General features: G+C 42.6%; 1 protein-coding gene across 1 annotated transcript; it reads right to left on the reverse strand.

Annotated features, from left to right (window-relative positions):
* Positions 1-14,360: 14,360 nt before the first annotated feature.
* On the reverse strand, positions 14,361-16,481 carry LOC147639038 (serine/threonine-protein kinase UCN-like). The gene is made up of 3 exons (XM_086782631.1): positions 16,398-16,481; positions 15,730-16,229; positions 14,361-15,590 (listed from the first exon to the last, which is right to left on the reverse strand). The coding sequence occupies exons 2-3, from the start codon at positions 16,206-16,208 to the stop codon at positions 14,480-14,482; spliced, it is 1,590 nt and encodes a 529-aa protein (XP_086638757.1). The 5' UTR covers positions 16,209-16,229; positions 16,398-16,481; the 3' UTR covers positions 14,361-14,479.
* Positions 16,482-17,306: the final 825 nt, after the last annotated feature.

Here is a 17,306-nt window from a genome sequence, read left to right on the forward strand (position 1 = left end):
AACGCGGTCGAATAAATGTCGTAAATTTGTTTGATTTGACTTGTATTGTTTTTATTGTGTTTGATCCATGCGATACTTGGTTGCTAACGCGGCATTAGTATTTCATGGATCAAAGTTTACATCATATTGTCTAAACGTTTTATTTTATAATATCGTGATTCGTAACTCGAAAAATATGAATCTCTCTCTTCTTACCCCCCTCTCTCTCTCATGATACACTTCACAACTCTTTCTCTAGCTCTCTCATGATTCACTTCACAACACGATAGATGTGTAGATAATGATTTTTTTTATTTCTCTTAAAATATACATAATTCTTAATAATTTCTTTTTTCTCCCTCTATTTACTTAAAAATTAAAACAATACATTATTTTTCTCTTTAGGAACTCACAAAAACATTGAAAATGTCATCTAATGTTTCTTCTCTCTATCTGTCACAACTCTCTCTTCCTCTCCTCTCTCTCTCTCTCTCTCATGATACACTTCACAATTCTCTCTCTCTCTCTCTCGCAATGATACACTTCACAACTCTTTCTCTCTCTCTCTCATGATACACTTCACATCTTTCTCTCTATCACGATAGGTATGTAGATGAGGAGTGCTTTAGGATTACAAAACATTATTTTTCTCTCTTTAGGAACTCACAAAACTATAAAAAATATCATTTAATTTTTCCTCTCTCTATCTGTCACACCTCTCTCTCTTCCTCCCCCTCTCTCTCTCTCTCTCATTCGATAATGTATACACTTCGTAAGTAATAATGCGCTTATTGCGGTTGTCTCACGTTCGATAATGTATTGCATGATGTTGAGTTCAGTAATATTGTTTGATATATTCTGTTTTTGTTTGATCATTGATAAGTAATGATACACTTGTTGCTGTTCTCTCACGTTTGATGATGTATTGGATGATGTTGAGTTCATTAAAATTATTTGATATTCCGTTTTTGTATGAATATTGACGATATTGATATACTTGTTGCTGTTCTCTCACCTTTGCTTGATGTTTATTTCAGTAATGTTTGATATTCTGTTTTTTTGTGTTTAGTGATATTTGCTAGATTTACGAAGACGATCAACATGCTTTCCCCCGAGAAGAGCGCAAAATTGTTCTGCGAGCAATTCGCATTAAAGCGGTCATCACAGTGTCACAATGTACTGATGATGTCGTCAAAAAGATCAATGAGTCTGAGATACTCATGCGAGATCTAATAGACCAAATATGGGAAAATGCACAGCGTCGGCTTCGAAGCGGAGGCAACGCTGAGTTGCTAGATAGACAGAAGATAGCAGATTTCAACCATCAGCACATAACACGAACCATTTTGGGGAGCATGCGTGTAGCATGCAGTGATCTTAGAGATGCTGCCCCGCCTGAAGCCAAGATGCAACGTCTACAGTTATGGGACGTTATATGGAGTGAGCAAAGAGCCAAGAGCAAGCGCATGAAGGCGTTGGATGCAGAGTCCCTCCCCAAAAGAGTGCGCATTGCCCAGGACGTCGTTGCAACGTCCAGTCAAGCAGATGCAAGTGGTACAGGTGTCATTAATCGTACCATCTACAATTCTATGTGCACACATCTTATTGGCATCCCGCACGAGGCTCTGTTCGAAGGGCGAACAATAGGCTCCGGTGTTTTTGGAACAGTAAAAGAGTATACAATTAAAGGTATATCATTTTTACCGGAGCACATCACTTTTTGCGGAAAGCACTACAAAGGAGAAGGCAGCGCAAAGTTCGAGAGCTTCCAGGCAGAGCAGGGTATGCAAGTGCTACATCCATCGATTGTCCGATGCATTTCCTTTACAAAAGAGGCTCCTTGGATCACAATTTTCCCGTACTATAATGGCGGCGCTCTTGGTGATACTCTTCTGAAGGTTCCCTTCAGGTTCAGTGAGTTCACCAGAGCAATTTTTCGTTTGGATCGAGGATGGAGACAACCCCCACCTGATAATATCCCTTTAAGTCATCTAGAACTTTCAAAAATAAAACAAATAGTAATAAGCATGCCACATATTGTGCATGCCCTGGTGGAAGGCCTAGTGGCAGCACATATGGCAGGTATTGTACATACCGACCTACATCCTTTCAATGTAGTGTTGGATTATACAAAAGAGCTAAAGCCACGCATAGGTATTATCGATTGGGGGTTGCTGCTGAGAGCGCCCAAAAAACGGGTGTCTCTCAATTTTGTATTTGAAGCAGACAAGAACCCTGAGAAGGTGGCACAGGCAGTCTCCTACGCAGACAGAGAGCGAAATAAACAGCCGTGGATAGCCCCAGAGCTTTATGATCCATTTTTGGCAGATGCATACACTCCTGCATCTGATGTTTTTGCCTTGGATATTTATTACAAACTTTATATGACTTTTGGCAGAAAGTGCAAGAGTTGTGGATGGATAATAGTTCCCATGACAAAGTTACCATGGATACTATTATTCATAGAGTCAAAAATTGGATGTTTCTGCCTAATTGCGATGAGCGAAAATCAATTTTGCAAGTAGTTGAATTTTTTAGATCACTAAATACTGACCCTACGAGGGCACAACGTCCTCTTGTAGAGCTATCGTTGGCATTCACCCCAACTTTGTAATGATACAGTATCAAGAGATTAAGTTTCAGGAATGGCATTTTGTTTCTATCTTCAAAATTTGTTGTGTTCAATGTTTCAAAATTTTGTTTCTCTCTTCATTGAGTCTTTGCAATATCTCTCTCCTCTTGTGGTGTTTAAGTTTATGTTCTCTTCAAAATTTGATGTGCGAGCATTGTTTGAAGTGTTTTTGGAGTCAAGTGGATATTTCTCATCGAGTCTTTGCAATACATATCTCCTCTCGTGGCGTTTGACTTCAAGATTTTGAGAGTAATGGTCAATTTATTTTACGTTGATCTTTACAGTTCATTAAAATCCTAGTCATTTACATTCATGCAGATATAGAGCAGGCGCAAGCGAACGAGCATCAGGAGTTAGCCAAGAAGGCATACGAGCGAATGAAGGCCCTTGCACATGGCCTGACAGCCCGCGAAGCTACAAGAACAGCATGCAGGTTATCGAAATGGACAAATCCAACTTATGTCCAATGGAAAGACATAAACAAACGCGTAACCACAGAGATGATAAAGGAAATATGGCCATGTCCAGATGGCGAGATTAAGAAGGGACGATGGAAGATTTCTCGTTGCACTCACAATGATATCAAAACTAATGCCGAGCGCATTTTCTTGGAGGTGTAAGGTCGCCCTCTCCATAACGCCGACGCTCCACTCTATTTTGATAAAATGCTATATGCTCAATTTATCCTAGAAACTCCAGTGGACTTCGCCTCCAGAGAGGCCACTGTCAACACCCACGACATACGTGAAGAGACAGTGACATTCACAAGAGAAGAACTTGCTCTCATGGTGGAGGGCGCTGGACTGGAGTTAAACCAGGTCAAAGAAAGCTTAGGGGCACAGCTAGCAGAGAAGGAGAAAGAAGCTGACCGATTAACTCAAGCATCAACTCCTCCCCCGGCCAATAGAGGGATTCAAGAGCAGCTAACAAAGATCAGCCAAGATGTGCAGAGCATCTCTTCACGTATTGCTCCTGTGCGCCAAGGAAACCACATCTCTCATTTTTTGATACATCCTGATCTTGTGGGAGTTTCTGCTGAGGCTACAAGTTTCTCCACCCCCCAATGTCCTGTATGTTACAAAGTATTCGATGGGTGGAGCGGCCAATATATACTACCATGTGGACACTACTACCACTTAATATGTTTAGTGAGACAAATGCAAAATACTTCCACATGTGCATTGTGCAATGTCCCAATAAATCAAGGTATTTATACAATGTTCGGCATGGCTAGCGAATATAAACCACCAGGACCTTTAGATGTAACTCCTAGTGCAATTCGCAATTTATTTCAAGATGAGAGCTAAGAAAAACAAATTCTACTTTTGTATTGATAATTTCTCCAAATATGATCATTTGTACAAGTACTTTTTATTAAATTAATGAAGTGACTTCTTCCTCTATGTCAGTATCTTGCTCCAAAATTCTTTCACCGTTTACTCTCTCGTCTGCTAAATTAAGCTCATCTAAGTCAATGTCTAAATTGTCTTCTATCTCAAGGGTGGTGCACAACGTACGTCCAACATCAAAGTTCTCGTCTACTACATCATCACAATTGTACATCCATCTGGGCATATCTTCTTCATACTCTTCGCTTTCAATGTCTCGCAAGATCTTTTCATTGCAGTACATGTAAACAAGTTTATCTGCTCGATCTGCAAGAAGTCGATTGCGAATAGTACTATAAATATATTTATACATGCTCCAGTTTCTTTCTGAGCCTGAGTTTGAAGAGCACTGACTTAGAACCTTCATCGCAAGGTTGCGCAATAAAGCATAATGCTCACCACCATTCATCATCCACCACTTCCATGCAGGTTACTCTTTAGCCATTTGTTGAACAAGGGAGTTGGAAAATAAACCCTCTTTCAACCGAAATGAGGTCATCTCCTTTATGCACTGTACATGATCATCATCATTATTATAGAAAGTGTTTACCACTTTATAAAAATCTTGCACCACCTCAACGTTGGACATCAAATCCATATTCCAATATTCAGGATCTAACATGTAAGCAGCACTGTGCAGTGGTGAATGCGCTCCAATCCATCTAGCATGAAAGTACTTCAACAGAACTTTTCTTTGTCTACTGGAGAATGGTACACGCCATTGCTTTTTCACCACTGAATGCTCTAATTTCTCAGGACACTCCAAACTCCGCTGGACAGTCCACCATTGCATCCATGCTTTTCCGAGATTAGGCACTCTTTGATCAAGACTTCGTACAGCATACATAACAGGCATCATTACATGGTATGCATCCATCACACTGTTCCACTAACTTCTTCTCGTAAGCGCTCCCTTCAAGACTTTGATTTTCTCTTTCACTTTTTCAAGTTGAGTGTTCTCCCAGTCATGAAATGCCATGCATGTAAATGTTTCACAAACTGCATCTTTATTTCTAAGAAGAGACTCAAAAGTGTAAAAGTGAGTGCAAAACTTAGTCTCCGTTGGAAGCTTTAACATAACTGACATGCGAGGTCGAAACATATCTAAAACTCTCTGTCTCTTGAGCATGAATTTCACAAGCTGGCGAGCAGTGTCGACGATTGAGGCAAACCATTTGGTATCATCAGATTTATACCAATCTTTTAATACAAGATTCAAACTATGAGTATTACAGCCTACCGGAAAAATATGTGGATATTGTCGCTGTAGGATTCTGGATGCATTTTTACAATTTTTTGCATTGTCCATGACGACTTGGACTACATTTTTGGCACCCACTTCCTCTATCACAGAGCTAATGACTTGAGTAATGTAAGCCCTAGTTTTGATTGAACCAGCTGAATCCACGGCACGGATGAAAGTCTCACCTCTAGGTGAAATAACCATTACATTAATTAATGGTTTTCTTTGCACATTAGACCATCCATCACTTACTATACTACATCCCAGAAAGCTCTATATTGCTAAGAATTATTCTTTGTACACGTTCTTTTACCTGCTCATAACATTTCTCTAATAGATCATTTCGCATAGCATGGTACATAGGCGGTGAAAACCCTGGTCCAAACTCACCAATTTTCTTCCATGCTCTCTTCCAATGCTCACTGTCCACCATCATCATAGCACTCCCAGAAAAGTAAATCGCTTCAGCAAGGACGAGTTGTGCATCATCGAGTCGACCTTGACGTAGGCTTTCTTGCAATGAAGTTTGACGCATGGGTATATTTCCTACGTCAAAGTTTCGCTTGCAAGAAGATGCACTGGGTAGATTACTTTCTGGTTGCACATTGCCGTTCGGGGTACAAGTAGGCGATGTAGCGGGAGTTTGATGATTAGAACAACAGTGTTCTTGCTGCCTTGATACATTAACGGTAGGAGTGTCATGTTTTCTTGAATCTTTCTTTTGAATTTCTTCTCTTATGCGCTTGGCCACTATAGATGCAGAGGGGTGGGTACATGACTTTTTCTTCGGTCCGCCTAAAAAGTGTTCTCTTAGTCGAGGCGCCCCACCTGATTTTACTGCATGGCATAGCTTACACTCCCAATCTATGAATCGATCACCAACGTTAATTGCATATTGCCACTCTATCCCAGGTGCCTTTTTTTTCTTGCTATTTGAAATTTGGACTCTATTGGAGGTATCACTGGATCCAACATTGTCCTCCATCTCAACAAATAACCTATTTAACCAAGCATATAACAATGAATACACAAATGAAAAAACAACAAATCACTCACGTATAACAAAACATACATCTGCAGACAAAGTACTTCGAAACTATCTTGACAAATACAAAAGATCATCACATAACATAAAACTACTTCAAACTATCTTGCAAGGTCTTACTACAAAACTACTTCGAAACTATCATGCACATTGCACCCCCAATGAAGGATGCCTTTTGTACCCAATTAAGGATACTTTACACAATCAAAGATCTATGCTTGCCCAATACTCTAGTATAGGACAATAGACCCTTGTCTACTCTAAACTATATCAAGTATCAAGAACCAATACAAGCCCCTAAGCAGGACTCTTGGCTCCATCAAACCATTCATAAAGCAGAATGAGGTAGATTACGTACGTGGCTCAAATGCAAAGCTGAATGACTCCAAATTTGTCCCTAAATCTCCGCAAGTATTAGCTACGAACCACACCCTGCCCCCAGTTCAAAGAACTAAGGACGAGTGGCTCAATAGCCTTAGGAGTGCCTACAAGGAAAGACGACAGCCCCTAAAATAAGGACGTTCTTCCCAAGAGGACACTTCTAGCAACTCGAGAGCTCTACAAGTACTTTGAGGAGAGATATCACGCCCCCAAAACAAGGACTATCTTCCCAAAAGTTGTACGATGGGTGTCGGGCAGTGTTTATATACAGAATAATACCCCGCCGGTGTTCCTCGTTTTTCCCAGCGGGCCCGCCGGGCTTTTATCTTTCCCGACGGGCCCGTCGGGAAAACTCTGTATCCCGGCGGGCCCGCCGGGAAAGATAGAAGCCCGGAGGTGTTACTGGACTAGTGGGTTCCGGCAGGTCATTCCTCAGGTCATGTGAATATACAATGTGATCACAAGTTTTAATATGTTAACACTAGGTTTTGTTAACGTGATCACGAAATTGTGAAGACGTTAATGAAATCCCTGATGAGAAGTCATATGCACATGAAAATATGGATAGTGGTGTGGATAATGATATGTGTGCTTTGTGTTACCATATTATAGTAGTGATGTGTGTGAACACACTTAGGACCGCCGGGGCACTTTTTCCCTCACTAGGAGGTTTTTTCCCCCGTGCATTGTATATACGCCCATTATCTTCTAGGGCTTGTTATCTTTCATTTTTGGCACTCATAATACACTACTGTGTTGTGCTCAAGCTTCCTCATCTTCTTGAAGTTGTGTGTGCATTCCTGCAACCCTAATTCCAACAATTGGTATCAGAGCAGGCTTCCTCCTCCCGGGCAGCATCACCGGCACCTGCCGCTTCATCTCCTCCGATTGCGACGAGGTTTCACGAGCGTCTGCAGGTTAGTATATGCCGTGGGAGAGCCCGTAGGACTCGTTCGTTTCAGAATTTTGATCTGAAGTCATTTCGCCCTCCGTTTTTGCATTCCAAGTACTGCGCAGGCAAAATCGTCCTACTGTGCAGATTTTCTGTCAAGATTAAAATCTGCAAGACAGGTGCCCATTCGTCTGTTTTGGGCTGTGCTACATAGCACAGGTCGATTTTATACAGGTTTACCTCTTACAGACAGCATTTACATCTAGTAGTACAGTCATTGGCCATGGCTGACAACAATGATGTATTCCGCATGTTGGCTGCTGAGGATAAGTTGGATGGCACCAACTATCCATTGTGGGCATATATGATGCGACATGTATTGGTAGCAAAGGGGTTATGGAACATTGTGCAGGGTATTGATGCACGTCCTATTGTGGATGGGAATGCTGCAAACACATCAGAAACAGGTACTGTTGATGATGGTGCAGGCACAAGTGCTGTAGCAGCTGTTCGAGAACCACCACTTACAGCAGAGCAGATTCGTTGGGATGGTAGAGATGCGCAGGCTCATGCCTTGATTGCGCTGTCTGTCAAACGTACCATTATCCCACATATTCGCTCCTGCAGGACTTCTAAGGATGCTTGGGATGTACTTGCCACATTGTATCAGGCAAGAAATGAGGCTCGTGTTGCTTACCTCCGAAAACAGTTGGAGAGTGAGCATATGAACGAAGGTGATTCTATGGATAGCTTTTTGACAAAGATCAAGGATTTCAAAGAGCAGCTCATTTCTGCAGATGAAATCCTGTCAGACAGTTCACTTGTGCAGACTGTTTTGAATGGTCTACCAGATTCTTATCAGGGTTTTGCTTCCACTCTTCGCTTGATGATGAAAGGCAATCCCAATGCCTTATCATTTGAGGAGTTAGTTTCTGTTTTGCTGCAAGAAGACCAGTCAAGGCAAAACAGGAATATTATGCGTGTCGCAGATCAAGCTTTCGTTGCTAGTCAGAGAAGCGGGAAAGGTAAAGCTGGCTTTTCTTCTAGTAAGCAGAAATCTGCAAATGCTGCGCAACCAAAGAAGGAAGACAAAGATGAGAAGAAGGGTGACAAACAGAAGACATTTTGCAAGTACTGTAAGGGAAATGATCATGTCATCAAAGCGTGTCCTAAGCTGGCTGCGAAAGAGGCTAAGAAGAAAGAGGCTGGTATGGCTGTTGCAGATGCCTCTCCTTCTAACAATGAATCTGCTAATGTTGTTCAAGATACAGAATGGGCATTCAATGCGCAGTGCAGTTATGACCCATCTTTGCATGACACATGTATGTCTGCAGTAGATTCAGATGTATGGTACTTTGACAGTGGTGCCACTAAGCATATCACCTCGCAGCGCAGTTTATTCACTTTCCTTAAGTCTGCTCCCACAGGGAATACTGTCACTTGTGCCAATAACTCCTCTTATCCCGTTAAAGGAGTTGGACAGATTGTGCTGAATGTTGCAAATTGCAACACCTTTACACTTTTTGATGCATTGTATGTGCCAGGGATCAAAAAGAATCTGCTGTCAGTCTCCGCATTTGCCAAAACAGGTTTGGTTGTAAAATTTGTGGATGACAGATGTACTGTTCATGATCTCTCTTGTGGTGACATCATTGTAGCATCTGGTTCACTATGTCGAGGGCTGTATAAGCTCAATATGGATGGCAAATGTGTAGAGGATTCAGCATGTGCTATTATGGATACGCAGGCTATTTCAAATGCAAAACTGTGGCATGCACGTTTTGGTCATCTGAATTTTGCAAGTTTGCTGCGCCTGCAGAAATCTGAAATGGTGTCTTCTTTGCCTAAGCTTGAGGCACCTGTCAAGCATGTTTGTGAGGGCTGCATATTGGGTAAAATGCAGCGTGCTTCCTTTCCCAAAGATGGATCAGTGAGAGCTGAACGCAGATTGCAGCTTGTTCACAGTGATGTTTGTGGTCCCATGCAAACTCCATCATTTGGAAACTACCTTTACTTCGTGACTTTCATTGATGATTTTACCAGTCATGCATGGGTATATCCTTTGAAGGCAAAGTCCGAAGTGTTTTTGTGCTTCAAACAGTTTTTGGTTATGGCTGAAAATGTGTCAGAAAGTAAGATGGGCACCCTCCGTTCAGATCGAGGGGGGGAGTATATGTCTTCAGAATTTAATGCATTTCTGGCTGAGCGTGGGATAAAACACCAATGTACAGTGCCGTATACACCACAGCAAAATGGTGTGGCTGAGAGAAAAAACAGGTCTCTCATGGAAATGGCAAGATGTATGGTTAAGAGTCAAAGTCTACCACATGGTTTTTGGCTTGAGGCTGTCATGTGTGCCACTTATGTACTAAACAGGTGTCCCACCAAAGCATTACAGGTTGTCACTCCATATGAGGCTTGGCATAGCCGCAAGCCATCTGTTGGCCATTTACGTGTTTTTGGTTGCCTGGCATATGCATTAGTGCCTGTGCAACATCGCAGAAAATTGGATGACAAAGCTGTCAAATGTATTTTTGTTGGATATAGTGCTGAGAGCAAAGGCTATCGTTTGTATCATCCACAGACAAAGCGCATTTTGGTTAGACGTGATGTTGTATTTGTGGAAGATGCAGTTCAGCCCTTGGTTTCATGTACTAAGGAGACAGATATCAGCTCACGTGATGTCTATGATACATTGTTGCCTCTTTTCAGTGGTGCACAGTCAAGTGCAATACCTCATGAGGCAGTTTTTCAGCCTATGCAGGTTTTAAATGATGGCACAGATCAGCCTATATCTGATGCAGATGTGCATGATGCACTTGAGGATGAGAGACAAGAGATTGAGGGCTCTAGGAACATGCCTAGATGGCTGGTGCAGACTTTGCGTGACAGCAAGTTGGATGCCCCTTTGTCTAGTCGCACTCGTTCTGGCTCTCATGGTGCCTCTTATGCGTCAGATTGTTATGCATTGGCTGTTTCTAGTATGTGCGATGAAAGTGAGCCTGTTTCATTTGATGAGGCACAAAGTTCAGAAAACTGGATGGCTGCTATGCAAGCAGAATACGATGCTATTATGAAGAATAGTACATAGTCTTTATGTGACTTGCCCCCTGGCAAGAAGGCCATTGGCACTAAGTGGGTATACAAATTGAAGCGTAAGCCTGATGGCACAGTGGATCGCCATAAGGCTAGGCTTGTTGCAAAAGGTTATGCTCAAGAGAAGGGCATTGATTTTGATGAGACTTTTGCTCCCACATGTCGTATGACCACTGTTCGTAGCATCTGTGCATTAGCAGCTCATAATGGTTGGAATGTACATCAGCTGGACATAAAGACTGCGTTCTTAAATGGAGATTTGCATGAGGAGGTGTATGTATCGCAGCCTCGTGGTTTTGTTCAAAGAGGGCAGGAAAACAAAGTGTGCAGGTTAAAAAAGGCTTTATATGGTTTAAAGCAAGCTCCACGAGCTTGGTATGAAAAAATACATGCATATTTGACTGCACATGGGTTTCAGAATAGTCCAACAGAAAGCACTTTGTATGTTAAACGTGTGGATGGTGTACATCTAATCATTGCTCTCTATGTCGATGACATGCTGCTCACAGGACCAAATGAGAGTCATATTGCTGATTTTAAGGCTGATTTGAATGCCTCTTTTGAGATGTCAGATTTGGGGCATTTGCATCATTATTTGGGGATACAATTTAAGCAGTGTGATGGAGGTATTGCTTTGTGTCAGACAAAGTATATTGAAACATTGTTGCGGAGATTTGGCCTTGAAGACTGCAAGCCTATTGCTACTCCAATGGAGACAGGTTTGAAGTTGAGTCTTCATGATGCTGGAGATCACTTTGATGTCACACTCTATCAGACAGCTGTTGGTTGCCTCATTTATGTATGCATTACGAGGCCAGACATTCAGTTTGCAGTCTCACAGGTGAGCAGATTTATGCATAGCCCAGGCATTAAGCATTGGCAGGCAGTGAAGCGTATCTTTCGCTATTTGAGTGGTACTCGGCATCTTGGGTTGTTTTATCCCAAGGGGGGATCATTGCCGCCAGATTTACATGTTTTTTCAGATTCTGACTGGGCTGGTTGTTATGACACACGCGTGTCCACGAGTGGTTTTTGCTTCATGCTTGGAAGCTCATGCATATCATGGTTGAGCAAGAAGCAGCCTACTGTGGCCACTTCTAGTTGTGAAGCTGAGTACAGGGCAGCTTTCACAGCTACGGTTGAGTGTGTGTGGCTCAGATGCCTTATGGCTGATTTGGGTGTTGGGCAGCCATCTGCCACCACCATCTTCACTGACAGTCAGAGCGCATTGGCAGTTGCGCGGAACCCAGTGTTCCATGCTCGTACGAAGCACATTGAGGTGCACTACCATTATGTCAGGGAGAGACTCTCTGCAGGAGAGATCAGTTTGGCTTATGTGCCAACACAGGATAACCTTGCAGACCTTTTCACAAAGGCTCTGCCTCGTGAGAAGTTCGAAGCTTTTCGCAAAGCTTTGGGCTTACTCCCTTTTGTGGATTCGTCCACATAGCTAGACACTTCCCTATACATGAGTGCTAGCTCTTGTTCACCGCATCACTCCAGGGGGGATTTGTTACCATATTATAGTAGTGATGTGTGTGAACACACTTAGGACCGCCGGGGCACTTTTTCCCTCACTAGGAGGTTTTTTCCCCCGTGCATTGTATATACGCCCATTATCTTCTAGGGCTTGTTATCTTTCATTTTTGGCACTCATAATACACTACTGTGTTGTGCTCAAGCTTCCTCATCTTCTTGAAGTTGTGTGTGCATTCCTGCAACCCTAATTCCAACACTTTGATGGATGATGCCTTGGAAGGTGTCTTTACTTTGTTTGAAGGATCTATAAATATGGGTGATGGTGAGTAGGTTTATGCCTATGTGGATACTAGAGTGTATGTCAGTGATGATGAGCTAATGGATGCTATGAGAATATTGTGAGATGAGGAAGCTGTGGATGCTGACCAAGAGATGCAGCAGGTTGCTGATTTGGACTCTTTGCTTGATTGTGTTCAGGATGTTGCTGGAGTTTGGTTTGAAGATGTGGAGGATAGAAATGTGTGTGAATGTTTGATGGAGGAATAGAGAGTTGTTATAAGATGTGTGAAGAGCTTACAGTTGGCAAGGATGGAGAGGTAGGAAGGAGGCTGGGCAGTAAGTATACATGGATAATGTAGCCATTTGATAGGGGCAGGACTTTGATGTTGTTTGTAAATTGTTTACATGTGTTTGATTCAGGTGGGTGGATTAATTCAATTGGAAGGCTTTGAAGGATGGAGTTATACCCTTTTGATCCACAAGGGTGTTGACATGCTGGATGATATTGTTGTTGCTGTCAATGGAGCTGTATAGAGTGGTTTGTGGAAGAGATGAACTTGAAGCAAAAAGGAGACATGCTGGATGACAAGGGTGTTGACATGCTGGATGATATTGTTGTTGCTGTCAATGGAGCTGTATAGAGTGGTTTGTGGAAGAGATGAACTTGAAGCAAAAAGGAGACAGTGAAACAGTTGAAAGTGTTTAACCCAAGGGGGTGGGCAATATGTGAGGAGAAATTAAAGCCCAAACCAAACATGGTGTAAGGGAAGATGTAATGTACATATGACAAAGAATGAGCATGAGGACTACTCCCATTGCTTCATGTATGTGTGTGTCTATGTGTGACCATATTGCATGTTGAAAAGAGCAATTATGGATGGAATGACTTTTCTTTAGCTAAGTTTGCATGAGTGTTGTTTTATGTCATTCATGCACTTATGTGTGCTCTTGTTTTCTTGTGTGCAATAAAGGGCTTTCAAATGCCGGATTGATTGCTATAGTTACAAATTCTAAGGTTTCATGGTTTTTTCTTTTTTGAAAAAAGTTTGGCGAATTAGAAATTACAACATATACAACCCAACCCATCTTTACAAGGAACCCTTGCAAGCCCCCTCATTATCTTTATAAGCATTTGCTTCAATGCACCTCTATAAGAAATCTTCTATAGTCTTCATTTTCCCGAATCCTCATGGCCTTTTACCCATATATTCCACATTAAATCGTTGTGCTATTTCTTACTTTGGTGAGTTTAATTTTGTGTTTCCTACCTAAGGTCTTCATGGCTAAGGTTTGTTTTTTATTCCATGGCTAAGGTTTATGCCAATATATTCCACATTAAATCATTGTGTTGCGTTTTACTTTGGTGAATTTAATTTTGTATTCCTACCTAAGGTACTAATGGTTAAGATTTGTTTCTTAATTTTTTCCTTTTTTGGCTTGGTTGAAAATTTTGAAAGTGCACTATTCACACATATTAGATGTCATCACTTGCACAAGGAGAGATTTGAACCTATCACGTAGGGACTCTCAAACCTTCCTTACCACTACACGGGACTCTCAAACCTTCCTTACCACTACACTAATCGCTTTGCATAGGGGAAGATTTGAACCCATCACCCAAGGACGCTTCTGCACTAATTGGCGTTTGTTCCTTATTTCATTAAACTTATCTTTAAAAAGCTCTCCTCAACTAATTAATGCGTTACTAAAAAGTCCCATGGGCCATGATACTACCCGACAAAAATCAACATGGCCTTATAAATTGTAGTATTGCGTATATGTTGACTGACATGAGGAAAATGGAGGCCACCGAAAGTTTGAAACTTGAATATATTCAAATTTACTTTTGAAAATCTGTTCAAATGAAAGGGGTTGCACACTTACATCAAACAGTAAGAGCCTAGAGGTTCAACGCTGGCTCTTAGAACCTCCACTGAAAGCAATACGAATATATATATATATATATATATATATATATATGGGGCTTGGCTAATATATCCGTAAGCCATTTTATACGAATATATATATATATATGGGGCTTGGCTAATATATCCGTAAGCCATTTTTAGAATACTTGAAAATCAAATGATATATTATCCTTCTGGTATGAGCTGAATTTTCTTATGGAGTCCTCCTCCTGGCTAGTACTAGGGTTGATGAGTTGTTTCTCAGCGTTTTTGAGGCCTCGTGTACTAGCAGTAGCGCCAGACATTTCGGCCCTGCGGCGGCGCTGCGCCATGGCCAGCTGCTTTTCCAAGAAATTCACATCTTCACCACGCTGAGTACTATCTCCCCATGAATCTACTATACCAGCGACGATGTCCTCTAGAACGGACAATGCAGGAGATGGTATGTAAGGCGGGTTGGAGATTTGATGTAGGGAATCCCAGCAGATGTCTTGAAAGAAAGGGTGAGATTTGATCTCTTGGGCGCCGGCTTTCGATCCGAGCCGTTGGCTTGGCTGCTTGGAGAGGAGCTTGGCGATGAGGTCATGGAGGAGCGAGGAAATTCTTTGGTGGCCATGGTGATCACTAGTAGCATCGATATGTTGATCTAGTTTGGGCTCTTTGCAGAGGATGTTGAAGAAGGTCTCTTTGCGGCTTAGGCTTCTGAAGGGCGTAGTGCCAAAGACGAGCTCGTAGAGGAGGACGCCCAGTGTCCACCAGTCGACAGCGAGGTCGTGGCCGGTTCCCCACAGGATCTCGGGGGCTACGTACTCCTCAGTTCCCACGAAGGACAGTGATCGCCCAGTGGCCGGCAAATTGTTGTAAGTACTAGTTGCCGCCTGCAGGACGGGCGTCACTTTGGCCGTTGAGATGCCGGCAGTCGGCGGCGGTTTGGGCTTGGAGATGCGTGTGCTTGTTGCCACCTCTGCTGCAACACAGGAAGCTATGGAGGAGATCAACTTATTATAAAGTCCCAAGCAACTTATCTTACTCTTCGGCCTCAACGGCTTATCAACATGACCCTGATCTGCATGACCTGCGCCATAAGGCGGCGACGCTAGAATAGCTCGATCATTGGCCGGCAGCACCAGCTTGAGGCAGAGGTCGAAATCCGCAAGCATGATGTGGCCCGTGGCTCTCAGCAGGACGTTCTCCGGCTTCAGATCCCTGTACACGAATCCCAGCCTGTGCAAATGCTCCAGCGCCAGCACTATCTCTGCACCATAGAACCTGCGGCCACAATACACACACAAACGCACGCGAGAGCGCGCGGACACACAACGACAAGATTAATCAGAGGATTAAGCCTCATTTAGCCTGTCTCATTAAAGAAGCACGCTAGTAATTTGATTTTGCAATCGATTTCAACCTTGCTGCTGCCTCCGAGAATCTCTTCCCAGGTTGCCTTTGCCGCAGAGCGTTCAAGTCTCCACCCGGGCAGTAGTCCAGAACCAGCACCTCGTGCTTGTCCGTCTCGAAATAGTCTTGCAGCAATGGCAAGAATGGGGTCCTATATCGCAGGCCGCTCAAACACGAGGACAGAACCTCTCTCTCCATCGCCGCCCTCTTTGTACTTCCCTTCTTCTCCAGCTCCTCCTTGCTCATCACCTTCAAGGCAAATAATGTCTCTGATCTACTCTCAGCTCCTTGAAGAGAGGCCAAGAAGACTGTGCCCATGCTTCCATGCCCCAGAGACTTGATAAGCTTGTAGTCTTTCATCTCTGGATGCCTCGCATTTTCAATTAGCTGCTGACGGTCTCCGTCTAGTGATGATGGGTTGCCGTGAAGATCAACAAGGGCCGGAGGCTCTACAAGATTGTCAATATTATGAGGCTCTAAGGCAACCATTGTCGATTGTCTGCAAAGCAACTGTGGAAAAAGAGGAATCAAACAGGCGCAGTAGACTTGATGGGAAAATTATAAAGCTAAACAATTGAGCTCTCGTGGGGGTGCATCCACAGCCTATTTCATCACGCACAGAAATATTGAGCATTTGTTGACGAAAAAAGACAAGAGAGACGAGTTATAATATAGGACCTTAATTAATCTAATTGCAGAGGAGGCTAGGTCTGTAGACGTTGTATGAAGCTTCAAAGTTTACCTTCTGACGCCTTCTTCATAATAATTATCATCCGAGCTCATCCGGACACGCAACTGTCTAAATTCAACGCACAAGCGGATGTGTCACAGTCTTAAACAAAGGTTCCAATTTTAAAAAATTACTTAGAGTGCCATAATCATAGGGGAAAAAAATGCAATGCTAATTTTTGCCCTTTCAATGAATTATATAATGGGGCTGCCCTTCAAAACTGAGGGTGCTGTGACGTAATAAATTGTCAATTTGTCACCAAAAGTCAAACTATGTGGGGTCCACTATCTACAAGACACATTTTCCTTTGAAGAAAATCTTAGAGCTCATTTTCCTTTAAAGAAAAACTTAGAGCTTTGTCGCATCACATCTTAGATAGCTTTTCACAACACTAAAAATTTGAGTCACAAACTATTATTAAACTTTACCTTAGATTTAGCCATTCATTTCCATGTGAAGGAAGGGGTTGGATATATCAAGATATACTAGTTGGCAGACCCATGCTTTGCACATCTTTTCAGACTTCCAAATTCAAATTTTGCTCGAGCCTCCTCAAACCTCCTTCTTCCCTTCTCAAGTGGCGTAAACCCGGCCTTCGTGGGTTGATTGCCCTTCTCTCTCTCTCTCTCTCTCTCTCTCTCTCTCTCTCTCTCTCTCTCTCTTTCTCTCTCTCTCTCTCTCTCTCTTTGGCTCTTTTTATTTTCTCCCTTTCAAACAAAACAAAAACATCTTGTTTAAAGTTTACTATCTCTCTTTCTCTCTCTTCGTTCTCCTCTCTTTTTCCCCCCTTAAAAAACACTCACTCAGTTTCTCTCTCTACCTCACTCTCACTCACTCACACACTCTTTCTCCCCCCT

Source organism: Cibotium barometz, chromosome 4 (genome assembly GCF_041138505.1).
Source record: "Cibotium barometz isolate CiBa-2024 chromosome 4, ASM4113850v1, whole genome shotgun sequence".
Taxonomy (NCBI): domain Eukaryota; kingdom Viridiplantae; phylum Streptophyta; class Polypodiopsida; order Cyatheales; family Cibotiaceae; genus Cibotium; species Cibotium barometz.